Here is a 26,312-nt window from a genome sequence, read left to right as displayed (position 1 = left end):
AATGCATCTTTCTAAAAAAAAAAAACTAAAAATTATTTTATATGGAATTTGTAGATATCCAAAGTTTATTATTAATAATTAATACCTTTAGGGGAATAAAAATACGCTGAAACCAATGACGTCATAATTCATATTAATGTATCGAATTCGCCAAGAAAAATTGATCTTTGGCCCCTAATGTTTCTCACCATTTCTTATAAAATAATATTCATATTTCCACTAAAAATACGTTTAATTATAAATAAGATCCACATTATCGTTAAATCTGAACAGAGCTTCTTTTAATATTTCGCGGTCACTTTTATTATTATTATTAAAATGTAATTTTATAAATGTAATGTTTTATAAATAATCATGCAAATAATGTTTTACAAATAAATATTACAAGCCTCAAATTTTCGGAAAAATATATGTCGAGAAATCACGATCATTTTATTAAGTATGGGCTTCAAAACAGGAAAAAATTGAAAGTTCGTGTTGCCATGCTACGTTGTTGAAATCGAATGTTTTAGCATAATATATGTTAATAGTAATTAAATATTTAAAAAGTTTATCGTTAAATCTCATATTATTGTATGACAGTTTATTTATAGCATTAAACGTTAGTTCGATGAAAAACTATTTGTTAAATTTTAAAAAGATCGATCAATCGATCAATATATTACAATTATTTATATAACAGAAATGCTGTTACACGATTCTCTACATTTAGAAAACTACAATATCTACGGTAACTAATAGTATTCTTTTGTCTTTACCAACAACATTGGGTTTACGCCCATCAATGTAACAAAACTTTAGAAAGCCAGATCTGTCCTTGGCCCTTACATACTTTCCTTGGCACTTAAATACTTATAATATTCTTTTATTTACCGTGATTTTCAAATAAAATCTCACGTAAAATTAGTTAAAGCTCTTTACTGGTTAAATCGCACGTAAAGGAACTTCTTTTACATGATTTCTAATAATATCACACCAAAAAAACTATTATTTTCTAAGGAACCTTTAGTCCTTTACATGATTTCTAATAAAATCACGCCAAAAACTAATAAATTAAATCACACATAAGATAGATTCTTTAATGAAATCACAAATCATACCAAATTTGTTCAGGGTTTTAATATTAAAAAAGGCTAATAAAAAAAAGGCTGATATTTCATTAGTCCTAACCGCATACAAGAACTATGTTAAAAGATCGTATGATCGACATTGTCAATTGTACAGATCAAAACCCGATAAGTGTTGAAAGTAAAGCTATGCATTGAATTTTTCGAGTCATAGATAAAGTCTTTATCCATGACACATAAAACTCAACCAAATATAATCTTCTTTGCAAATATTGATGCTTTTTTGTTTATCTCTTGTCTTTAAATTTTATCCGTGTTAGCAATCAATAACTATCTACTATACATATATTCGCTCACTTCCAACATCAAAAGTTATTCCATCCAAACACGTGACGTACTGTTAACACTATCGTAATTGTGATTTATTAAATATTTGGATTTGCTGTACATCTCAATGATCGTATACGAAAAAAACTCTGTTTTTCGAACAATTTTGCAAAACCATTAATTTTACTGGTTGAGACTAGGATGATTAATTAATTTTTTTTTAAAAAAAAATTTCTCATGGATTAAACATAATTGGATCCTCCGGCTTCGCTTCATGTCGATCACGATGATCGATGTTACACGTTTTTTTTTTTTTGGTAGATAAAAATTTAGGTTTTGTTCAAAGAAAAAAAGAAAAATCCTTTAAAGATAAAATCAGATAAAATCAGTGACCTACAAAATTTTTTTAGAAATTTGGCAGAGTACCATACGTTCTAGACCTTATTTCAATCGCATGTATAGAAAGAATAATGCAGAAGTTTTCGATATTCTCCCCCATAGTTGATCACCACGGACCTGATCTTGCTTACCATCTGAATTTGGAATTATTGGGGCGTGGGAAATTAGGAAAACCGGAAATTTGTAAACCCGGGTCATACGAAAAAAAAAAAACAAATAAAAATGTACAGTATACATTATATATAGTATCTGTATAACATATCAGATATACAGTATATTGTGTATATACAATATATTAAAATTTTTTTTTTTTTTTTTTAAAAAAAAAAGGAAAAAAAAAGGGGGGGGAGAACGAATAAAAATTGAAAATTTGGGTTTAAAATCGTTAGTAATAATATATTCCTAGAAATTTAATTTGCTGATGATAAATTTTAATAATGAGGAAAATATTAATTTGGTGAAGATTTTAGGGATTTATCGTATATCTTTTGATTTACACCCTGTATATCAGAAATACTTTATTGTAAATAATTTTGATTTTAGTAAAAATATTTTTTTTTTTTTCGTAATTTTCCCAATTAATTGCGATTGATTTTAAATGTATTAAAGAGCGGTATTATCATATTAAAAATAACTGATGAGCAAATAATTTCCCGTGTAATCTTTTCATTCACTCAATGACTTGAAATAGAATTTATACGCGTTTAAAATTGAAACCAGTTCTTGGCATTTTGTGAATTAGTTGCGATAAACTATTAAATTCAAATAATTTATTACTTTATAATTAGTTCATTTGTCCACCTTTTTTTTTTTCAACATAAAATGAAAAACAAAAATTTACTAATTATCTGCAATGATACTTTTGATTACTAATTGCTTGAATATACCAACGTAAATAATTGCTGCAAGTATTGCGCATGTTAAGTGTTAACATACAAGATAACAAACAAATCACCATCTTTAATTTATGACATGGTGGAATTTTTTAATGCGATATAATGCATCGTTTAGAATATCATTCTTCCTAATACGGTAATATATTTGATTATTTTTTTTTTTTGATACACGAATATTTAATGAAACCGTAATATTTCGGCAAGCGAAATTAGAAAGTGTGGAATTAGAAACCTCCGAAACCTCCATATCACAATGTTGAAGTAAATGAATTGTATATTTTTTTAATTATTTTATTTTTTTAAAAAAAATAAAAATTAGGAATATATTTTAAAGTTTCAGGATTTCGGAGACGATTTCGGGATTTCACTTAAAAGGCGAAATGTTTCGCTAATCACAAAACAGGTTCTCGCGCATCATTAACGAGTACTTGAAATCCTTTTTTTTTTTTTTTTAATAATAATACTTTTTATTCAACGAGTATCACCCTTTTCCTAATACTGTTTTAATTTCGATACTCTATTGTACAAAAGGAAGTACAATAATGAAATTTATTAATTTGAAATCATTTATAAATTTCAAACTTTTTCGAGTGTGAGAGAATGTTAAACAAAAAGCAAATAATAATTAAAATGATCTTCGAAACGAACGAATTGAAACGATCAAATATAAGAATGTTTATTATATTCATTAGATGCATAAAATAGACTAAGAATTTTTTGGAAAGTCTGAAATTTTAATAATATTGTAGAATATCTGAATATATCGATTTTTTTATCTTAATAATATCAAATTTATTTTGTAAATTTTTTTTAAAGATTTTCGAAATTTGTATTTATCCATCAGTCTATTACTTATCAAATAAATCATGATTCTTAGTTGAAATGGCGGAGGGAAAATCCATCAGTTAGTATGATCACTCTTTCTCATTCTTTTTGTTAGGTGACCATACCATTTCTTGTATTAAATCAAAGTTCACAAGTTAAAAAAAATAAAAAAAATACCGTGGAAGAGAATTCTCAATCAACCACCACCATATTCCATAAAAAAAGCTTCCGAAAAAAAGATGGTACCCAAGCTACATACAGTGTCCAAGAAGACAGTATTCTCTGCCCCTTATTAGTGTCAATGCTCGCCCTAGATCTTTCACTGCTTACCTTAATAAATGGAAAAATAATTCGCTATTGATGACCATGGTATAATAATTATTGCTTATTTGTATACTAATGATTCTTTTATTTAGAAACAGGATCAAGTTCCAACTTCCAAGTAAGAAGAAGTAAAGACAGAAAGGTTAAAGTGGGAACTGGGTTAGAGATAATTCGTCGTATCTTATTATAAAAGAGACAAAAGAAAGATATACAGTATATCCATTTTTGTATCTTTTTACTTTTTTGATATCTATTCGATAGCGATAGATCAAGTATAAGAACGCATAAATCAAAAAGATAGAATTTTTTATGCATATTAATTGTATACATCTAACGTAAAATTTTTTTTTGCTGTAATGATTATGCGTATGATTTTTTTTACAATATATTTTTATGCATAAAAAAATTACTCGTGTTAACATATGAAGAAGAGTATTTTTTTTTTGTAAAAAAAAATTTTTTATCCAATAGAAGGTTCTTTACATTACGAGAAAAAACAACAAATAAATACGTGGAAACATCTTCTAACATTTTCATGAGTGCTCATGAAACAATTATGCGATTTAAACCGTCTTTTTTTTTTACGTTCGAAATTTTGAAACACAAAATAATTTATAATGAAACGTTTTATGAACATTTTAAATTTAAATTTAATAATAGAGAAAATGGAATAATAATAAATTTGGTTTATAAAAAGATGTACATGTTTCTAAATTGATTACACATTTGTTTTTTTTTTTACTATTAAATATGTAACTAATTAATTTTTAATATAATGTTAATATTTTCGGGTTCTTTTTTATTCTAGAATTTTAGATTTCAAGACAAATTTCGTTTATGATTAATTAAATTGTATGTTGTCAAATATTATATTAACTGGAAATGATGGAACAAGGAACTGTAGGAACTGTACAATTACGCAATTACGAATAAAAGAAAGCAAATATATTATTTAATAACTACGCCATGTACATTTACCGAAATAAGAACGGTACAATTGAATCGCCGGTGTTCACTTTATTAGTGATTAAAGTTTTGAGAAATACCGGAATTTTGTGCATTAGTACATTTTTTAATACGATAGACAATTATTCTTCCTTTATATTAAATAAAAATAAATTTACCCAACTGGATAATGTAAATGCAATACCTATTATTGATTACGGATTGCCGGATTGATGATTGTCAAACAAATTTTACCAATGACAATTACTGCGTAAAATGAATCTGCATATGATTTGATGTATTAATATGCAAGAAACATACAATACGAAACTCATATGATTTTCATTTCTTTTCATATCTTGGTTCTTTTTGAGATTTTTAATATTGGAATTTTTTATGACGATATTCTTCAAATAATTAATATCTTTAATATGTTTAACCAAAGATTTTTATTTGGAAGCATTTTTTTATCTAGCTATTCTCTAAAGCCATTTTTTATTTAATATTGAATTAGATCTTTATATCGGTACTGTATATCGGTATATGCAATGATTTTTCTGACAAATACCCCTGCAAATAACAAATATTTTGATCTTATGTCTAAAGATTCTAAAGATGTTATATCCGTTATTTTCTAGAATCATTAAAAATGAGTAATACCGGTGCATTATTTCAAGATACTTAAACTTTAATCTGTTAACTGGTTTTCAACCAGTTATCCAAGAGACTTAATTAACCAGTTAATATTAAAAATATTAAAAGATTTCGTATTTATTCTAATAGCTGTATATTAATTTTATCAAAATAATAAAAAGAAAAAAATCGGTGTTTTAATTTTCGAGTTTGGGAACTCGTGTCCGCATTTATAACTCTGACCAAAATTATGGCCCAAATAGTTTTAACCGATCAACATTATCACTGAATAGTAATTCTGTTACTTATAGGGGTTAGTAGTTGAACGGAGTTCAGGGGTATTAAGGAGGTGAAATAAAAAATTAATTTTATCCTAGGAGTCAGGTTTTTAGAGCGAGGTTGATAGAACGTCTTAAGTGTATGTTACTATAGTAGGTCTCAAATCCAGGTTAAAACTTATATAGAAACTAGTTGGTTAGTATTCGTTCGTTAGTTTAGAATCAGGTGCCTGCAGCTATTATTATAAAATTTTGTATATTTGTATTGTTCGTTACAAATTTAATCGCTAATAAAAAATTAAAAAATTAAAAATTAAAAATAATTCTGTTACTTCTGTACAATAATTATATTATACATAATTAACATGGATTAATTAGCAGTTTTATAATAAATAAAATATTATCTAATACTATTGTCTACATCCTTATAGAAAATTATATGTATCTATCTAATAGTATTTCTTTGAATTTGGAAATATAATTTCATTAATTATTTTTCAATTCCAAATTCAACACTAGTACCAAAAAAGTCGGGATCGTTTTTAAGCCTAACTTCGATAAAATATTGCTTTGTATTATTCCAATTTGCCCTATTTTAAATGAACATTTTGTCCCATATCAAAAAATTAAATTTTAAATTTATTTTTTATCGAATAACTTCATATCTCGAGAGGACAGCTTACAAATTCTTTGAATACTTCAAGGTTTAATTTGAATAATTCGAACGATAACATCTTCTATAATGAAATTTATACTAACTCGCATATATGTACATCGGAGGGATCCATCTCAGTTCGTAAATTAGCGAAGAATCATTAGAATCATTTTTAAATTTCAGACGATTTCTTTTTGTCACGTTGAATCAATGACGTTGCAGTCGTTGCACAAATTTTTTTGATAGAAAAAATAACCAATAGAAATCTGATTCATTGAAAATATGAAACATTTTTTTACGTTCGGAATTTTAAAACAAAGATACATTTACAAAATTTGTACCATTTACAATAGAACATTTGAATATACTTATACAATATACACATATATACACATATATGTATTTTAAAATAAATGGACCCATTATTTTAATTTGAACTATAAGACAGGAAGTAACTGTTAGGTCCTAGAGCCATTAGTATCTTGGCATACTAAAAATTTATAAGTTAGAGAGTATTTTATTTATCCAGCTTAGTCTCTAGATCAATACCGCCTCCAGTGCATATTTCGATTAAAACTATCCGATTTTCTCCGTAATTAATCAGTATTCAATAAGTCTTTATACAAAATATTTAAATTTTAGTCTGTCACGGTATAGTGCATCATATTGTTAAAGAACTAGAAGCATTCCGTGAGCACAATCTCTTTTATTTTTAGGCAAAATAGTAATCTTGATGTAAGACCAATACTTCTTTTACCATTATTTTTAATTAGCGTTCCCCTTTCTAGGCACGACCTCTTTCTAGGTACGAGCTTTAGAAAAAAATTGAAATGAACGTTAAAATCATAAAAATTTATTAAAATCGTAAAAATTTACTCAAAAGATTGATAACGAAATATTTCTATTGCTGTAGTGATGTATTGCTGTTTGGAATCGAATGTGAAGAAAAGGTATAATTGGTTATTTACGTATAATATATTAGCAGTAATAGTTTTAAAATATTAAAGTTTATAATTAAATCCATATGACGATTTACGATAGCTTTTATCAATTGCACTAGCTAGTTCAATAAAATAATTAGCAGTTAATATATACTCATAACATATTAAAATCTTTTATTATTATTACTTATTATATGATCTAATATTAAAATTGGACATAAAATATACTATTACAAAATTAATTTCTATTCTAATAGTATTCTTGCAAAAAAAATATAAATTTGAATAATCTAATCATTTAAGGTTTAAAAATTCCAAATTCAACACCTTTACCAACAACTTTAGAATCACTTTTGAGTGTAACTTCGGCAAAATATTTCTTCTTAACATCCCAATCTTTTCCAATTGTAAATTGAAGATGTCCATCAAAAGCATTTTTTCCCTAATGAAATAATAATCAAAGAAAATTAATTGATTATATATAAATTTTAAATATATATATATATATATATATATATATTAGTCAAATAATTTCATATCTAGAGAAGAGATAACTTACATCCTTTTTGTAAACTTCAACATTAGAAGAAGATGATTTTTTCTGGATAATTCGAACGATAACATCCTCTATGTACGAGAAAAAGAATGAAAATTTATTAATTAAAGATCATTTATAAATGGCTTTCAAGTAAGATAAAATATGATAATAATTACCATCTGATTTACATTCGTTGCACCACCAACTAACAACTTGATCTGATTTTAATGCCCATGGACCTTTTCCTGGAGAAGTTACATGAATAACTTTTTTAGCACGCTTCTCAATTGGAATAGAGGTTACAAATGTCGCGAGCAAGACAAAAAGAATTGTAAAGATGGTAAAGATTTTGCTGTTCATGATGTCAAATATTAATAAAGAATTAAAGATTAAAGCTTAAAGAAATTAATTGATTATTATTGATATTTTTTATATTATATCGTAGATTTTAAGATTTTAATGAAAATCTTGAGTTTTTAACGAAGGGAAATTTCATCTGTTTAAATACTTGCGAAAGAGTTCGTTATTTTTAATTTGCGTCACCTCAACCTCGGAACTATAATTAGAGATTATATTGTAATTGGATGATTACACGCGGAAATAGACGACGCGCCAAGAAGGGGATTTCATGCAAATTTTTCATTCAAACAATATGTTTTCTACAAACTTATGTAGTGTATGTTAATGTGCGAAATTATTATTTACTATAAATTCAAAATAGTACAATATAAACTTGCATAAACTTTACTACTAATATTACGACGGTCGAATGTAGTAGAAAATGATTAATATAGAAAACAAGCATTTAAAAAAATCTCAATCTGATCAAAACCAGGATTAACCAAATTTAATACATTTAATGCGAAATTTTACTGTTTTAAACTATTTAAAGAAAAATTATCATATTAAAAATGGCTAAAATAGAATAACAATGCATTTGATTTTTCATTGAATAATGAAATTTGATCATGATTACGTAATTTATCTATATTATATTTATCTATGATTGTTCTTTAATTAAAATTTTTACTTCCATTTTAAGTAAATGGAAGAAGGGGGGAATGATCATGTGAGGAATTAAAATATCCCCCTTACCTAAATTTATTTTTATATTTATATTTGTACTAAATTTCGTTTTTTTTTTAAAAGTCTTAAATGTCCTTCTAAAAAAAGTGCATCAAATTTAAAAATTTATCCTTTGTTTCCCGTAACACCAGGAGATTTTTTATTTATTTTGATCGAAGTCTCGTTACACTTTCATTATTTGATAATTTAAGTAATTTAAGACATTCGATTTTTGGACCTAAATAAAATTGGTGAAATTCTTGTTGGTCAATAAAAATAGATTAGATTTAATCATTAATTAATTATAGGAAAGAAGTAATTGAATTGTAAAAATTTTGTGCAGCTAAAGTTATGAAATATTTTTTCTAATTGGTATAATTTGATATAACGATAACTTTAAAGATTTTTATATCGATATCGAATATCCTCCATGCTACGCTTTGGACAATTAAAAATTAAAATCTTAAAGCAAAGAAACTTCCTCACAAATTGAGATGTGGCCGCAACGCAACTCTAAGTTTTTTATATAGCCGTAATTTCGCAACTATTTAAAAAAACAGTTAAGGCGTCAACCTTACTCACAAACCTTCATTCATACGAAACAATATACAACATATCTATAATAATATTGAAACGCACCAAGAACGTATTTTAAAAATAGTGAATTTTATAATTTATTATTTCTTGTTCATCATAATAGGTAAAAAATAATTATCTATATGTCTATTTTTTTTTTTAGTACTAATAATTGTTAACATAGTGGTTATAACGGCTTTACTGGAAATTTAGAGCAAAGTTTGTCGTGTTAATGAATAAATATGAAATTAGAAAATTAGCAAGAAATGCAAATAATGAATGAAGAAAGAAATCAACTAGATAGTATTTCTTATATTACAGATATGAAATAATTCAAATTAAGCCACAATAGTGGCTTTCAACAAATTTCGATAATAATTTCATAATTGTATTTCTTTACTAATGAATAAATAAAATTTCTTTATATCTTGTACTTTTTCTTATTGCTTTTCTTAATTTTATCATTTTGTTCTCTATCATTAACCTTTTATCATCATTATTGGTTAAATTCATTCTCACCTTTTTTTTATCTCCTCTTTTAAATCGTTTTTTTCCGGCTCTGATGAGATGTGGCAAGGGTTAAAGGCCATTCTAACCTGGAGATTGGTCTTCCGTGATACCCGTTTTATCAGGTCGTCCATCATTGTAACGAAACCTTAAAAGATTATCTGAAGCTCAGTCTTGTTCTTGGCTTTTTTCGCAGTCAGTAATCTTCTAGTAAAAATCACGTGAAAGGCTTTAATTCTGGCCGCATACAAGCCCTACCTGTACTATGTTAAACAATGCAGATCCCATAATATTATTTAAAAAAATATCATATGATCAACAATTATTTTAACCGCTACCTTAAATTGGTTTATTTACTTTACTTTTTCAGTTTATTATTAATTTGATATTTATTTTTAGTCATGACAGATTCATATCTGGTAAGAGTTGGAGGTAAAGTCTTTGAATTTTCTGAAACAAGGTAACTTAATAATAGTTTTTCTTTAAAAGATTATTAGTATTATCTTGATTCACTTCTCTTTAATATTTTAGTTTACAAACAGATGCACCAAACTTATTTACAGAAATGCTTTGGGGAGGAGAAGTTTATGGAGAAAAAGAAATATTTTTTGATCGAGATCCTGTAATATTTGAAGTAATTTCTAGATACTTACGTGGTTATGAAATATTTCCAATTTCATCCATAAATTTACCAGTTGGAATGTCAGAAAATGTATTTCGTCAAAATTTATTAAGAGATGCAAAATTTTTTCAATTATCAAAACTTTCAGAATCTATGATTACATTGGATACAAGGATTGGAGATATTTTTAATAGTCATTTTAAAATTGAGAAAAGATTAACTGATATTGACCCACTTCTCTTACAATTAAAGAGATTTGGTGATAAACAATATGTAATTTATAAAAGTGAAGGAATGCCTGTTGTATTATTTCATATGGGTGGTGTTATATGTGATGTATCTCCACTTAATTCTATTGAATGGAAATTTCAACCAGTAAATTTAGAACATAGTAGAATTATAAGAGATATTATTATAAATGTTATTGGTGAAGATTATGATCAAAAAAATGATATTTTTAATGGAATTAAAAGTGTTAGTGCATTTGAAATTGATGGTCAAAAAGTTTATGGTAGTGAGATTTATATGAAATTTAAGGATAAAACTGCCGAAGTTGATAAACAAGGAAGAATAAGATTTTTATTAAGTAAATTGATTTTTAGTTTAGAAGTTATTAATGAACATCAACAAAGTAATCCTATTGGAGGTTCATCTGCTGGAGGAAAAATCAAGCATAGAATTAAACCTGTTTGGGGTACCGGAATTACTGAGCCTACTTGGTTGGCTCATAGAGGAACTTGAAAAAAAAGATTTCATTGGGGGTAATTAATTAATTCTTAATTAATTATTTAATTAGGTTCCTATATTTTGTGTAAATTTTTTTTTTTTATTTTATTTTATTTTTAGAAACTTTCAAAAAAAACATACCTTTTTTTTCTGAAAATTTATGGATGGTAATAAAAAACTTCAAAAAAAAAAAATAAAATAAAATAATAATTTTTTTTTTTTTTTTATCGATAGTTTTAATACAATGTCAACCCATTTAGAAATTAAATTAAAAATAAAAAAAAGTTTTTAAAAAAGTTTTTAAATTTGTAACAAAAAAAAAAAATCGAATTTGTATTCTCATTTGTATTCATTTGTATCTCATTTTCAATGATCTTTTTCTAAAACACGATTCTTTTTACACGTGACGAAACACAAATAGTAGCACGACATCAAAACATCAACATCTACCATCAAAAAAAAAATAAAAAAAATTTTAATCCAACCAATGAATTAAAAATTTTTTAATTTTAATCCAAATGGCCTCTATCGTGGACGTTAGTGAACGAAAAATTCGTCCGATATATGGTAAAATTTATTATTATTATTATTATTGTTTATCAATTATCATAAGAAAATTATCAACGATACACTTATATTTTTGTTAGAGGCAATTGAAATTTCAAATTATAAGTCTGCTTTGTCACAATGTAATAAATTATTAAAAAAACAGCCTGAAGCTCTTATATTAAAGGTATTGATATAAGGAAAATTTCCATCAAATCTTTTTCTTGATTCAGTGTGTTAAAAATGTTGTTTGTTATTCAGGCTCTAAAAGGTTTGATACTAGAAAGAACTGGAAAATCTGAGGAAGCATTGCAATTATGTTCACAAGTTAAAGAAAAGAAACCATCAGACGAACCTATATTACAAGCTCTTACCATGGTTTATCGATCATTAGGAAAACGTATAATAATCTATATATTATCGTTTCTTTTTACGTTTTCATATTATTATTGTTTACATTTTATTTATTTCTTTTGATTATAGTCGATGAAGTTATTCAAATATATGAAAATGCTGTACGTCAAAGTCCTAATAACGAAGAACTTGCTAATCATTGGTTTATGGCTTTGGTTCGAAATCATGATTATAAAGGGCAACAACAGGTAATTCGATATACGTGTTTTTTTGTTTGGGACTCGTAATTATACTAACCATTTATTTATAATATAGGCTGGCTTAAAATTACACAAATCATTTAAAGTTAATAAGTACTTATTTTGGTCTATCATGAGTTTGGTGTTACAGGTAAATTTTTAAAGAAAAAATTTATATTTTATATTTAAAGATTACTTTTAAAATATTTAATTTTAAAATGTATGCTAGGCAGAAAATGCTCCTGAATCACAATCGACAATTTTTATATCATTAGCTGAACGTATGATGGTCAAAGCAGTAAATGAAGGAAGAATGAGAACCACTGAAGGTATTTATTCAATTTCGTTTTTTAACTCTTTTTATTTGATTAACAACTTATATTTATCTTTTTTTTTTTTAGAGGTTCATCTTTATATGATCATTTTATTGAAACAAAATAAAACCAAGGAAGCTCTGGAAGTTTTAGAAAGTTTGAAAGATGATCTCGTTCAAAAATGTGAAAATGACACCGAGATGATTCATATTCGAAACGATTTGCTTCTGAAGACTGATAATTGGACAAAAGCAATTGATGCAAGCAAATCATCCTTAGAAGTGAAGTATGTTGATAAATATATATCGAATATTATAAAAGAACTTCACAACTTCATTATTAAAATAAACCATAAATTATTTTAAATAGTGTAGATGATTGGAAAGCATATTTAATTTATATAGATTCTCTTTTTCATATAATTGATTCTAATGAAAAGGATGAAAAAGATGAAAAAGGTGAAAAGGATGAAAAAGATGAAAAAGATAAAAAGGATGAAAAAGGTGAAAAAGATGAAAAGGATGAAAAGGATGAAAATGGAGAAAGGTGAGCTGGCAAATTATATATTTATATAACTATATTGGATATAATTCTTTTAAATTTATTTGAATTATTTTTATGTCATAGTTTGAATAAGAAGCTGAATTTGGATGCTGCTCGTGAATTTTTGTATTCTTTACAAAAAAAGGAATCAGAATCAAACGATGTCAAACGAGGGCCATTCCTTGCAGAGTTAGAATTAGAAAAGCGTGTTATTTCGGGAAAAAAAGAAAGTAAGCCGGCAAAAGAAATGGAAACATTGACGATTGAATATGCTCGGAGGTTTGGAGATAAGTCGAGTTGTTTTGAAGATTTGAAACCTTATTTGAAAGATTTTTCATTGGAAACCTCGAAGAAGTTCATCGAGGAATTTAAGGCTTCAATTGATAATAATTGTGAGGATGAAAAGGTAAATAAAATGTTCTTTTGGTTCTTTCATATTTGTTTCATATAAATTAACTAAAAATATTCTTGTTCAATTTAGTCAAAGATTCGAAATGTTCAAAAAAATGTTAATGCCTATAAGTTAGAAAGATATCTTGGACTATTGTCAGACATTAACGAAAGTGATGCGATGGCATATGTTGATAAGTTATGGCAATCATACAATGATGCTCTTCAGTACGGTACGAAAAATATTAAAAATTGTCTTGATATTTACTCGATATATTGTATATATTGTAAATGGTATTTAATATATTAATAACAGGTTCGAAATTGCTGGATACTGAAAATCAATATGGCGATGAATTTGTCATCCTGGCATCTCATATTCTTATCGATCTACATAATAGAAAAGGTTGATTTATTATATACAATATATATAAGAAAGAGAAATTATATATTGTTAATAACAACTTTCATGATTTTTATTATTATTATAATCTAGATCAAAATTCTTTTCTGTTTTATGCAATTTTCCTATTGGACAAGGCTTTGCATAAAAGCAAATATAATTTTCAATTTAAACTACTACTAATTCGATTATATCAAGCTCTTGGTATGTAACCACTATTTTAGGAATCGCAATGTTCAATTTATTTGTCTATTTAATTTCATCTCAAACAGGAATTATTTTGGAACCTCTTGAATTGTATAAGTCTATGGATATAAAGCATGTACAACTAGACACTATGAGGTATTTCAAATGTTTACGAGAAAAGTTAATCAGTGATGTGTTGTTGTTGATGTATTTTCCATTTTTTTCATAGCCATTACATTTGTGCGCGGTCATCATCTTTTGCAATTTATGAAGACGTGACTCAAGCATGTTATGATACTCTTCCTATTTATCGCAGCAACGATGTAGAGGTGAAATGTTTGTTTACATATATAAAAAGTATGTTCAAATATTCCATATTAACTTGATATCGATATTTTAGACACCAGAAATGATAGTTCAAGCGTATAAATATGCTACCTTTAGTAAGGTAACAACATTTACTATCATAAATTATAATTTTACATTATTATTTTTAAACTGATTTTTATTATTTTATATAGATACAAGAATTTATTCAGTTTCGAAAAGAATTGGATAATTCTCAACAAAAAGTCCTTATAGATAGAGAAATAATACGTCTTGAGTTTCTGAGCGTATCAAAAGATTTCAAGGGTGCAATTGAGTATCTTGAGAGAGAAATAGATATTTCTGATCTCAATTATGATGGTAAATAATATAATTTAATTTATAAATTAATTCGTTTAACTTAAGTTAATTTATTTGTTCTTTCAGATTCTTTTTGTAAATCTCTATATGATAATAGGGATTTTGTAGTAATGAATAATTATAATTCTTCAAAAAATAAAACTATCGAAGAAGATACAAGGGTGTCCCCGAAACTTGATGTAGATATTCATTGTATTTATCATTATGTTTACCCGATTTTTTTATTCATCTTAAAGTAATTGATTCTTTATATTCATTTCATTTTAGAATACTTGGTTGAAAATATTCTCTATCATTCCACAAATTTTCAAGCTTATGCATACTAATAATAATGTCGATAGTTTAATACCATTGATTGAAGAATTAGAGAAATCGGTTAAGTTAGAGAATAAGGAAGGATTAGGGGTTTGTACTTTTATTTTTTTTATTTATCTTTTTTTTTGTTTAAATTGTTTTATAAGCTTATATTTTTATTGTTATATTAAGATTACCTTAGAGGAAAGATATATAGGAAAGACAGTAGTAAGCTTAGGTAGATTATACATTGCATTTAAAGAAGTTCAAGGGGGTCAGAAAGAGTCTGTTGAAAAACTATCAAAAATTATCGATGAAATAATTTCTGAATTAAAAGGTTTTTTACGATTCATATTTATTTGTATTGATTCACACATTTTATTTGATTTCTAATTTTCATTTATATATATATGTTTATAATTTTCAGATAAATCTACGAAGGAATTTTCTGAAGTTAAATTACAGGAATTATCCTGGAAGCATATGCATCGATTTTCGACTTTCATAGAGGTAATAATTAAAATCATTGTTTATGCTTTTTTTTTGACTCGATAATTGTATTAAATATTTTTATTCATAATTTAAATAGACTTGTAATTATATTATTGTTGTAAATAAAATTGTAAATGAAACGATAAATGTTAAAAATAAGAAGTCTGGAAATAAGGAATTGGTTAGTAATTAAATTTTTATTTGAAAAATAATCATTGTAAGCTGTTAATGTTTTATATTAACTTAATTTAGGCCCAAATGTTACAAGTTTTGTCGACATCTGTAAAAGAAAATCTTGAATCAACGAAAAAGCAATTGAGTGATTTAAATGAAAGAATAAAGGATGGAAAAGAAAATCTTTTCTCGTGTATTAAATCTGAAAATAATATAGAATTTTGTAAAGATAATGTGAGTTTAATAAATTTATTTGAAAATTTTATATTATTTATTTTATTTTTAACTAATTTATTTTTTATAAATAGGAAAATTTATCATTTATTAATGCAATTTTAACTGATAAGGTAAGTTTAAGCTGGCAATCAAGTATTGAAAGTATGATCCAAGCAATTGGATTTAGGATTTAGAATATAAATAGCAGATTAAATTATTTATTTATAAGCACTTGTTTAGATCCTTTTAATAAAAGAAAAAAAAATCCAATGTTTAATTGCAATAATATTTGGAGTTTTTTAATGTATAAATAACATTATTAAATTATAATAAATCCGATTCAGTAAAATGGGTAATGATACAATTAATTTAATATGAGGTTTTATAATTTTTATAATTTAGAATTTTTCCATTTAGGACTCCTCTTTTCTTTAAAAGATAACATACCTTCTTTAAAATTATCTTGATTATAAAATTTTTTAGCAATATCAGAAGTAAGATGTTTTCTTTCGGCTTCAGTTAAAGAAGGAGATTCTAGTGAATAAAGTATTCCTTGTTTTGAAAATTTAATGGCATCAGGAGAATTTTCAATTATTTCTGAGGCAATTTTAAGAGCAGCCGGTACAACATCCTGTTTGATTAAATAGGAAGATTAAGTTATATATTTTAAATGAAGTATGTAATAATAATAATAATTACCTTATAAGTTGGTACTATTTTATTAACAAGACCAATTTCTTTACATTCTTCGGCTGAAATATTTCGGCCCGTAAAAGCCAGTTCGCATGTTCTCTGATATCCTATCGTCATATAATGTGCAAAACTATTTAATACTCATTAATATATGAAAAAAAAAATGAAATGAAAAAAAAACATACCAATGAATCTAACTAATCTTGTCAATCCACCATTAACAGCGACAATACCTCTTTTTACTTCAGGTAAAGAAAATATGGAATTTTTTGCTGCAACAACAATATCACATGCTAAAGTGATTTCCATCCCACCACCTATATAAATTACAATTGTAGTTCTAAGAAAGAAATACGATTAGAAAAATTAGAAAGAAGTTTTGTTATAATTTATTCTCACCAATAGCGAAACCATTAACAGCAGCAATTACAGGTTTTAAACTATCAACTCTTCTACTTATTCCACCAAATCCACTTTTAGGAAAATTCTTTAATATTGAATCATCATCATTAGACGATGATCCCTTCTCATTTGATGTAAATTCACTTTTCAAATCTTGTCCAACACAAAATGCTTTGTTTCCCACTCCAGTAATCTAATAATAAAAATATATATATAATTAGATAGATATAGATTCATAATAATGATAATAATGTAAATATTAAAAAAAAAAATTTACTTACAATAGCAACCCATAATTCTGGTTCTTTATTATACCAATTAAATACTCCATCTAATTCAAAATGTGCAGGAAGGTTAAGTGCATTAAGTTGTTTTGGACGATTAATTGTTATTAGTAATATTCGTGGTGATGGAAATGTTAATATACAATATTTAGTCTCTGGAGGTGGAACATTAAAGTTTTTAGACATTTTAATATGATAATATTATTGCTGTTTTTTTCTTTTTTTTTAAAAAAAAAATTTCTTGGTGCGAATTTTACTATTGATGCATCTTATCATCTAAATTAGTTTAATGATATAATTAAAGTATTGTAGATCTTAAATTTCTATTATGATACTAGTCTTTATTATTTTCAAACCAATCATATATCTACTTTGTAGATTTTTTATAAAAAAGATTTGCTATAATCTCCTGCATTAGTACAACTATAGCTGGATGACTTCTGTTATCTACAGCAAGTAATTTATATTCTGGGGTATCTTTAATTCTATCAAAATGACTAACAATATAATCAACCATATCATCTTTCAAATCCTTCCATTTATAACCCTCACTAAATAAAACTTTAACCACATTATCAAAATGTAATCTTTTATAGATTTCTATTCTAGCTTTTTGCCTTAAATCCGGTATAAGATAATAATCAGCTATTTTAAAAATTTCGAATGGAATAATATTACTAAATTCGATTTTATCCGTATACATAAATTTAATTACTTCATAATATGTTTGACGTGAATAATCCGGAATATTAATAATAATAAAATTTTGATTCATATCAAGTTTTCTCTTCTTTTCTTTTGATTCTTTTGTATCATGAAAAAATTTACGAAAATATTCTGAACGTTTAATAAGAACCGATTTATGAGTAAGGATGAATCCATCGTTGAAGTTTAATTGAATATTTGCATTTTCCATATTATTAATTTGTCCCATCCATGTTGACATTAATTCCTTCGAAACTTGATCTGAGAAGATAATTTCCGAATTGACTTGATTTCTTTCGATTGTAGTATCAGAAAAAATAATACCAACGTTAACTGTTTGATTATTTTTCAATAAAGGAAAGTTTACACCTTTATAAATAAATTTTTAAAACCATTTAAAAAAAAAAATTAGTAAATTTATTTTAAACCCATTTCCTTATATATATTATATAATAAAGAGAATTTACCCCAGGAATAAGATCTCACGGAATATTTATCAGTTTTAATAGGATTAAATTTTTCATATTGTTCACTTTTAATGTATAACATGACTGATAATTTTGCACGTTTCTCCCAAATATTTGTAGTCAAAGCTTCTTCGTGATTTGGAATCGCAATTAAATATAAAACACTACATGCACGATTATCAGGATCTGCCTATTAAATTTAAATTATTATTATGTAATTATTATTATTTATTATTGTTGTTACAAAAATTAATTTTATATCAAAAATTTTCAATTAAAAAATAAAAATACCTTGTAAAATTTTAATTGCCAAAACGTATCATTTGATGTTGCAAAAGGTGGTGAAAATACCGGATGATCATCATTTAGCGCGTCATCTGGAAATGTAAATTCAAAAATCGCCTTTCCGTTACTCGTCATATCGATCATTTTACGAAAAAATTATCAAGAAAAATATGTTCATAAATTTTTATCAAAATTATTATAATTATTATAATATTATTATTTAAGCTCGCGTAAAAAGTTAAAAAAAAAAAGAGAGAGAGAATATTTATTTTTCAATCGTGTTCGTTCAAAAAAAAAATAGTTAATAAAAAGGGAAAAAGAAAAGTTCATGAAATGACTATTTTCAGTAAATTAAACGTGTTTATGATGTTGTGATACTTGTTACAGTTAAATTTAGATATGGGTCAAAATACGCAACCGTACTGTCATGTTCAGTGTATCTAAAGAGATTGTGCATTTATAGAGAGTAAAATAATTATAAAATATATAAGCTTGGATATACTTGTTATTTTTCTAATTTATTTAGTTTTTATATTATTATAAAGTTATTTTATTTTATTATTTTTAATTCTTATATCTAACTAAACACATTATTCTCCAATTACTCATTTTCCCTTAATGTATTAATTTTACACATTTCCTTCAATACTTGATGAAAATATAACAAACATTCGATTAGAAATGATTACCTGATACACACACAACTTAATATATAAAAATTCTAAAAACTTGCTCACTTTAAATAATTAAGTATGGTGAATCTTACAAGACCCGATCCTAAATTCATTAAAAATCAAATATATTTTTATTCAACAAACTCTCATACAGTTAAATCAAAGACCATAAATTTTTGCTTTGTAGACATTGAGCTAATATATCAAATCATTAAATATTCTTAATTACAAAATTAAATAATCTTTTAAGAAAATTGGATCTTCTAGAAAGAAAATGTAAAATGTTACTTATATCTATTATTTACTGTAGTCCAATGAAAAAATTACTCACCGAGATCCATAAAATATTATGTTACTCCATTTCTCGTTTCTTATAAAAGAAAAAGCAAGCTCAATTTGGTTTTTATTTAGATGATGAGGAAGGAGTTGAAGAAGAGAAAGGAGGGGAGAAGGAATAGTAGCGAGTTTAGGAACTTTCATCTTATAATTCTAGATTCTACATTTCCTCCTTCACTTTATAATGCCAGTGTATAATCAAAATACGCGATTTTACTAATTCTTTTTATGCTTATAGGTAATAACAGTAGCAAAATTAAAACCGAATTTAGTACACAATTACGGAAAAAAACCGTTTACCTTAATGTTACTCTTAGCAATATAATAACTTGCTAATAATATCAATTTATTAAAAAGGATTAATACTGTATTAAGATTAAATGTAAATAAGCACGGATATTAAGTCATTTTTCCAAATATTCAAAATTTCAATAACTTGAAATTAAAAAAAATTGTAAGTTTGGAAATTTTTACGTAATAAATAAGAGTAAGTGTAATTAAAGAATATAATTATGAATATTTAATCACTCAAAAAATATTTTTTTGTGTTACGCTCAATATCTTATCAAGATCGCATCATTAAATTTGGTATTCTAGTTAAAAAAAACGTGTACGTCGTACTTTATGATACTTATTTACTTATTTTTTCTTTATCAGATGAATGTTAGGTCTATTTCTGCAATGTGAATCATTCTTACATGGATCGCATCATACGTTAAATACATCATGATACTTATTTTTTTACTAGTTAAAATGTTATATTATGATGCATATTTATTCATTCTTAGTAATGCTTTTTTCGTATCAATGAGTCATATGATTTTTTTATATTTAAATCCCTAATTTTCTCAACTTGCTCTTTTTTTTTTTAATTATACTACTTTGATTTTTCATAAATACTTTATATTATTTTTTTTTTAATACTACTTTGCTTTTTTACAAATACATATTTTATTTTTCATTTTTCATAAATACTTTTATATTATTTTTTTCTTTAATACTACTTTGCTTTTTTACAAATACATATTTTATTTTTCATTTTCATAAATACTTTATATTATTTTTTTTTCCAAGTTAATGAATGAATCATGAATATAACTGAAAATTATATTGGATATGATGGTAAGAATAAATTTAAAATTCTAAATCTTTTAAAAAAAGAGTTTATTCAGCTTCTAATTAACCTATTAATTACAACTAGCTCTTGTTTCTTACTTAATTGAAGTTTCTTACTCAATTGAATCAATTGAATCAAACAATTATATTTACTATGAATTTTTGAGTCCTAATCAAGATATTATTATTTCTTCACTAAATTCACTAACTAACTCTTCAAAGCATTGGACTTGAATGAATGGCAAAATTTTAACTTTACCTGGTACAACCGCTTTTTAAAGGCAGCCAAAAACTTATTTGAACCAGATATTTTTATTGCAGTAAAAAAAAAGGTGTGTTTATTTTTTATTTTACAAAGTGGAGTAACTCTTAAAATTCGTCATACTAGATTTATTGGTCAGCTCTTGCTCTCAATTCAGGCACCTTAACTTAATAAAGTCTGCTTGTTCTGAAAGGAGAACTGGCTATGTACCTTCTTTACTACTAAATATTGTGCACTATTAATAATTTCTTTTTATTACAGATACAAGAAGAGCACTTTTGTAGTAAAGAAAAATTACAAATATTTTGGCAAAAAATTATTAAAGAATTTAATAAAAAGAAAAATTTTCCTAAAACTTCACAATCAGATTTAAAAGTTATTAAAGAATGTGATAAGAAAAATCTAATACTTGCTGAAATTTTTCAACCAGATACATTACTTTCAAAAAAAACAAGCAAAGATTTTATTAAAAATCTTTCTGAAACTTTACAACCAGATTTACAAGTTATTAAGGAATATAAAAAGGAAAATCTAGTATTTACTGAAACTTCACAACCAGATGTATTACAACCAGATGTATTACTTTCAAAAAAAACAGTTAAGATTCCTATTGAAAATCATTTTGAATTTACTGACTTTTGTTATGATATACTTCATGAACTTGAAAACAAATCTTATGCCAAATCTTATGCTAATAAATCTTATAAGCATATAAATTTAAAATTAAAAAATAATCAATATACAAGTTTAGAAGAATTTGAAAAGGATATTCGTTTAATATTTTGTAATTGTTATATATATAATAATGTTGAAAGTGAAGTAATTAGTTTAGGTAAAGCATTAGAATGTATTTTTAATAAAAAATGGGATAAAAATCATATTATTCAAAATAGACAAACAGAAGAATTAAAAAGAAAGATGATGATACAACAAATAAGAGAATTAAAAAGAGAGATAAGAAATCAAATTTTAGAACAAAATAAGAATAATTTTAACAGGTTTTTGTTTAAATAAGAATTTATTTTGATTTATAAATTGAAATAACTATTAATGCAAAAAAACTTTATTGTGGATTTTGTAGATGTTTTGTAAAGAAAAAGAGATGTTATATGCTAAGAATGAACAATTTCAAACGAATTCTACCCTTTAAGCAAAAATTTTACCTGACAATGCAACATGTAAGATGCTTTCATATATGATGAGTAGTTTGGATATTAATAATATTAGATTCATAGTTTAGAGTTTTTTATTTTACTTATATAATTTATATAGCCTTAATACTTATTTAATAAACATATATAAACTCTTTCCCGTACTGTTCACATCCATTTTTCACACAAGAATATTACGCTTTCTTGTTAAATTACTAGAAAAATAGCACTTCAGTATTAAGACAAAAGTATTCTTTGGTTTAAACAACACACTTTTCATTATCACTCTTTTTGGTTCGAACAAGTTCACAAGGGCTTAATAGTCCTTTAAAAGACATAAAAGTTTCATTTTCTTGCGAAATTTTTTCAAAAGAAGGCGTAAATACGGTGCACCAATCAGATTAAAGATGCTGAATAAAGAAATTTTTATTGGCTATACTTTTTTCCATCCAGAAAAAGTGCAACGGTACACGGGGGCTGATACGATATATTCCACTAGAAAAGGAAAATCCTATATCCTTTTGCATGTGGATTCATTACAGAAAGAGAAAGATATATTGACGATTGTTACCAACAATAGACATATAATAAAGAAATATGATAAGCCTTTTTTAATTAATTCAGATCGGCCTATGATGAATACTAAATACAGGATTTCAAAATACTTAACGAGTGTATTTTGTGAGTTACCTATTGACATAGAAACTAGAAACAAGTATTTTTTAAGAATACGCCAATTATTATTGGATAAACTTGTAGTTATTGAAAATAGATTGAAGAAACAGGAAAAGAACAGACAAACTACAACTTATATTAAATTTAGTCATAGTAGACGAACATGGTATTTGGGGTTCTACATCCCATGCTCATTTTGTAGTGACGTCTGTGCTTACGTAATGTCAAGAAATAGAAAAGTTTGTCAAAATTGTCGTTCGAAGATGATAATAACTCCTACACCTCTGCCGCAAAATGTGTTTAAGGATTTTAGTAAAGTTAAACAAGTAATAAGTAAACGTGTTGGCGTGTCTTATACAAAAAAAGTTTTGATGGATGGTGGAGCACGTAAATATGCAGTTACGTATTCAAATTTGCAGATAAACAAGCAATTTAAGACGTCGAAAGAACAAGAAAGGTATAAAAAAGGTTTAAAAACAGCCTCAAGAGTAATAAAAATAAATGGCAGGTCACAAATAATGGAATTGGATCAAAGGTACTTATTTCCAAACATAAGTTGAAACGTAGACATGATATCCTTAAGAAACAATACATATCAGAAAAAGAAATGGAGCTGGTAGATCGTTTACAACGAAGTTGGATACAAAATGTTAATACATGATATTTTTATTAATCATTCTTTTAACAAAGAACATTTTTTTGAATTAAGAAAGAAAAAAGATGCTTCTTTTGAAAGAAAAGATGGTAAGTTAGCAGAACAGTCGAGTAGTGCTGGTCAAAGTGCTATGATAGACAATATTATTACAGACCTTCAGGAAATGGAAATTAGTGGAAAGGATAATGTCGCTCCTTGGCAAGAAATACTCAATAGACGAGAACCTATTACAAGGGCAGAATTTCATCGGGTTTGAATAGTATTAGAGATAAATGTCTTTTAACGACATATTGTAATAAGATCAGAAGAGGGAGGCATGGTCGCAGTGTTACTCATGACTACGTGATTAATTAGTGTGCAATTAAAGCTCGTAAATTAGAGCAAGGTATGTTGTATTAAGGAGATATAAGTATGTAATTAGTTATTCTTGTTTTGTTTTTCTATTTTCTTTTGTGGGATGGCTAATTATTAAGAAACAAATTATTAAAAGGGAAAAAATGAATAATTATTTTAGGATTTTAGATCATTCCTTATCTGATAATATTTACATAAGGCTATTTGGTTAGAAAGAAAAATATATAGTCAGTTTTGTCTATCGAATTTATTTTTAGTTTTACATCATTCCATATTTGATTATATTTACATATGGCAAATTTTATTTGAAAGAAAAATATATAGACTTCCCCAGTAGTTTTAACGAATTATTTAGAAATTTGTTTTCGTTTATTTCATCATTCTGTATCCGATAGTATGTACATACATACAGCTTTTTTAATAAAGAAAGAATCATACATGCATGTTATTTATAACGTATAGAAAGGAAGAAAAGCAGTGCGGTATTAGCGGTAAAAATAAAAAAGCTAAGTCACATAGTAATCGCACTGAAGTGGGTGTTAAAAATGTTGGCTGTAAGATGTTAGAAAGTAATTGGAATAACTGGAATGATTTGGCATTCCATCGAGGCGGTCATTAGGCAAATTTTTAGGTAGATCATGACAGTCACCTTTGAATTTGAGGTCGCATCATTGTTTTTAACAATGATGTGATCGTTTAGGTGACAGGTCGACTTGTTCTTTTTGAAAAGTAGTCTTGTTTCATAATGCTTAATTCTTATATGTATTTGTTTATCTTATATTTTGTAAGTTTATATATGTAAGTAAGCATAATTATAATAGGATTTGATCGCATCTATAATAAAGGTTAAAAAAAAAAAAAAATACTTATTTAATAAACTTCTATATACATTATAGTTAAAAAAAAAACTTTATTTAGTGTAAAAAAATATGTACTAATGCTTGTATATTTAATAAATATATTTATACAATTATATAATAGTATATAAAATTATTAAATTATTTTAAAATTTTTGTATATTAAACTTATAAAAAATCTTTGTATATAGTTATTAGTAAAAAGTTCAAAGATCACCTTACCATTTTAAGATCCTGAAAAATCAGTTTTGATTTAAATACCAGAATCTCAAAATAAATTTTGAAGTTTTATTATATTTCATTATTTCAAAATTTTTTAAAAAAAATTTTTTATTTTTTTTTTTTTTGTAAAGAAATTGGTTTTAACTTAAATTTTAAAATCCTAAAGTTTTAAAGTAATAATATTTTAAAATTTCTTAAAAAATGTTTTTTTAACAATTTTTTCTTTTTTATAACACAGGTTGAAAAGTGAAAAATCAGGCATCAATCAGTCACCAATTGGTTACCAATCAGATAGCTGATTAGTGACCAATTGGTAACTGATTAGCATTTTCATCAAATACTGTTACCAATCAGGCAGTTTGCTAACTTTTGATCCAGTGATCAGAAAAGGATGAAATATAGTTCATTGGAATCGTCTCAATAAGATGAAACTAATAGTAGTAAAATCACATTTTTAGGATTAATAGTTAATAAAAAATTAAATAAAATATAAATGATATATTTTTATTTTTATATTTTATTTAATTTCTCATCAAGTATTAATCCTAGAAATGCAATTTTACTACCATTAGATTCGTCTTGCTGAGATGATTCCAATAAGCTATATTTCATTCTTTTTGATCACTGAATCAAAAGTTAGCAAACTGCCCGATTGGTAACAGTATTTGGTGAAAATGCCAATTGGTTACTGATTGGTGACTGCTGTAAACAGTCGAATATCAAGCACGAGAAGATGATAAAATTCAATCACCAAATGTAATTGCCAAATATTAAGAATGAACAAATTAATTATGAATTGGCGTAGATGGATAAATAATTAGCCGAAAAGGATAAACATTTAAGAAGAGCAATGATCTACATGATGTAATATTTATTGGATGATTAACAAAGAACCAATAGAATAATTAGAGTCAATCAATTGCGGCTTAGCAATCTTTAGCAATAAGAACAATTAGAAAGAATAATTATAAGACACAAAAGGTAGATCATATAAAATGGAGGGATAGCGGAC

At 25.6% G+C, this 26,312-nt stretch overlaps 7 protein-coding genes across 7 annotated transcripts; 3 read left to right on the top strand and 4 right to left on the bottom strand.

Moving 5' to 3' along the window:
- Nucleotides 1-7,425: 7,425 nt before the first annotated feature.
- OCT59_019930 (uncharacterized protein) lies at nucleotides 7,426-8,676 on the bottom strand. The gene is made up of 4 exons (XM_025317479.2): nucleotides 8,577-8,676; nucleotides 8,005-8,494; nucleotides 7,850-7,917; nucleotides 7,426-7,732 (listed from the first exon to the last, which is right to left on the bottom strand). The coding sequence occupies exons 2-4, from the start codon at nucleotides 8,186-8,188 to the stop codon at nucleotides 7,589-7,591; spliced, it is 396 nt and encodes a 131-aa protein (XP_025178185.1). The 5' UTR covers nucleotides 8,189-8,494; nucleotides 8,577-8,676; the 3' UTR covers nucleotides 7,426-7,588.
- A 1,680-nt stretch (nucleotides 8,677-10,356) lies between these two features.
- OCT59_019929 (uncharacterized protein) lies at nucleotides 10,357-11,506 on the top strand. The gene is made up of 2 exons (XM_025317478.2): nucleotides 10,357-10,436; nucleotides 10,508-11,506. Exons 1-2 carry the CDS (start codon nucleotides 10,378-10,380, stop codon nucleotides 11,337-11,339), a joined length of 891 nt encoding a protein of 296 aa, XP_025178184.1. The 5' UTR covers nucleotides 10,357-10,377; the 3' UTR covers nucleotides 11,340-11,506.
- Nucleotides 11,507-11,820: 314 nt separating this feature from the next.
- Nucleotides 11,821-16,442, top strand: OCT59_019928 (uncharacterized protein). Its single transcript, XM_025317477.2, has 23 exons — nucleotides 11,821-11,891; nucleotides 11,972-12,057; nucleotides 12,132-12,270; nucleotides 12,354-12,472; nucleotides 12,540-12,614; nucleotides 12,693-12,792; nucleotides 12,865-13,063; nucleotides 13,147-13,323; nucleotides 13,405-13,726; nucleotides 13,802-13,943; nucleotides 14,027-14,116; nucleotides 14,207-14,317; nucleotides 14,386-14,455; nucleotides 14,529-14,628; nucleotides 14,700-14,747; nucleotides 14,821-14,986; nucleotides 15,053-15,165; nucleotides 15,254-15,391; nucleotides 15,473-15,617; nucleotides 15,708-15,790; nucleotides 15,870-15,953; nucleotides 16,025-16,180; nucleotides 16,255-16,442. Exons 1-23 carry the CDS (start codon nucleotides 11,843-11,845, stop codon nucleotides 16,354-16,356), a joined length of 2,814 nt encoding a protein of 937 aa, XP_025178183.1. The 5' UTR covers nucleotides 11,821-11,842; the 3' UTR covers nucleotides 16,357-16,442.
- Nucleotides 16,422-17,727, bottom strand: OCT59_019927 (uncharacterized protein; the record flags this gene model as incomplete). Its single annotated transcript, XM_025317476.2, has 5 exons — nucleotides 16,422-16,793; nucleotides 16,862-16,962; nucleotides 17,041-17,172; nucleotides 17,255-17,450; nucleotides 17,539-17,727. The coding sequence occupies 5 exons, from the start codon at nucleotides 17,725-17,727 to the stop codon at nucleotides 16,554-16,556; spliced, it is 858 nt and encodes a 285-aa protein (XP_025178182.1). The 3' UTR covers nucleotides 16,422-16,553.
- A 130-nt stretch (nucleotides 17,728-17,857) lies between these two features.
- OCT59_019926 (uncharacterized protein) lies at nucleotides 17,858-19,737 on the bottom strand. Its single transcript, XM_025317475.2, has 3 exons — nucleotides 19,005-19,737; nucleotides 18,714-18,903; nucleotides 17,858-18,615 (listed from the first exon to the last, which is right to left on the bottom strand). Exons 1-3 carry the CDS (start codon nucleotides 19,140-19,142, stop codon nucleotides 17,909-17,911), a joined length of 1,035 nt encoding a protein of 344 aa, XP_025178181.1. The 5' UTR covers nucleotides 19,143-19,737; the 3' UTR covers nucleotides 17,858-17,908.
- Nucleotides 19,738-19,883: 146 nt separating this feature from the next.
- Nucleotides 19,884-20,152, bottom strand: OCT59_019925 (uncharacterized protein; the record flags this gene model as incomplete). The annotated part of the gene is made up of 2 exons (XM_066143856.1): nucleotides 19,884-19,935; nucleotides 20,004-20,152. 2 exons carry the CDS (start codon nucleotides 20,150-20,152, stop codon nucleotides 19,884-19,886), a joined length of 201 nt encoding a protein of 66 aa, XP_066005566.1.
- Nucleotides 20,153-21,096: 944 nt separating this feature from the next.
- OCT59_019924 (uncharacterized protein) lies at nucleotides 21,097-24,123 on the top strand (the record flags this gene model as incomplete). Its single annotated transcript, XM_066143855.1, has 8 exons — nucleotides 21,097-21,130; nucleotides 21,210-21,290; nucleotides 21,347-21,456; nucleotides 21,648-22,384; nucleotides 22,468-22,564; nucleotides 22,757-22,785; nucleotides 22,911-23,747; nucleotides 23,922-24,123. The coding sequence occupies 8 exons, from the start codon at nucleotides 21,097-21,099 to the stop codon at nucleotides 24,121-24,123; spliced, it is 2,127 nt and encodes a 708-aa protein (XP_066005565.1).
- Between the last annotated feature and the right edge of the window lie 2,189 nt (nucleotides 24,124-26,312).

This window comes from Rhizophagus irregularis, chromosome 29 (assembly GCF_026210795.1).
Source record: "Rhizophagus irregularis chromosome 29, complete sequence".
In the NCBI taxonomy this organism is placed as follows: Eukaryota; Fungi; Glomeromycota; class Glomeromycetes; order Glomerales; family Glomeraceae; genus Rhizophagus; species Rhizophagus irregularis.
This window is presented reverse-complemented; position numbering and strand designations above follow the sequence as displayed.

Coding starts and splice junctions, on each gene's coding strand:
- OCT59_019926 (XM_025317475.2), bottom strand. CDS start 19,142: ATGATCGATATGACGAGTAACGGAAAGGCGATTTTTGAATTTACATTT. Junction 18,904..19,004: donor GGCAATTAAAATTTTACAAG/GTATTTTTATTT, acceptor TAAATTTAATAG/GCAGATCCTGATAATCGTGC. Junction 18,616..18,713: donor CGTGAGATCTTATTCCTGGG/GTAAATTCTCTT, acceptor TTATTTATAAAG/GTGTAAACTTTCCTTTATTG.
- OCT59_019930 (XM_025317479.2), bottom strand. CDS start 8,188: ATGAACAGCAAAATCTTTACCATCTTTACAATTCTTTTTGTCTTGCTC. Junction 7,918..8,004: donor CAACGAATGTAAATCAGATG/GTAATTATTATC, acceptor TCTCGTACATAG/AGGATGTTATCGTTCGAATT. Junction 7,733..7,849: donor TTGAAGTTTACAAAAAGGAT/GTAAGTTATCTC, acceptor TTATTTCATTAG/GGAAAAAATGCTTTTGATGG.
- OCT59_019929 (XM_025317478.2), top strand. CDS start 10,378: ATGACAGATTCATATCTGGTAAGAGTTGGAGGTAAAGTCTTTGAATTT. Junction 10,437..10,507: donor TTTGAATTTTCTGAAACAAG/GTAACTTAATAA, acceptor TTAATATTTTAG/TTTACAAACAGATGCACCAA.
- OCT59_019928 (XM_025317477.2), top strand. CDS start 11,843: ATGGCCTCTATCGTGGACGTTAGTGAACGAAAAATTCGTCCGATATAT. Junction 13,944..14,026: donor CAATGATGCTCTTCAGTACG/GTACGAAAAATA, acceptor TATTAATAACAG/GTTCGAAATTGCTGGATACT. Junction 16,181..16,254: donor TAGAATTTTGTAAAGATAAT/GTGAGTTTAATA, acceptor TTTTATAAATAG/GAAAATTTATCATTTATTAA.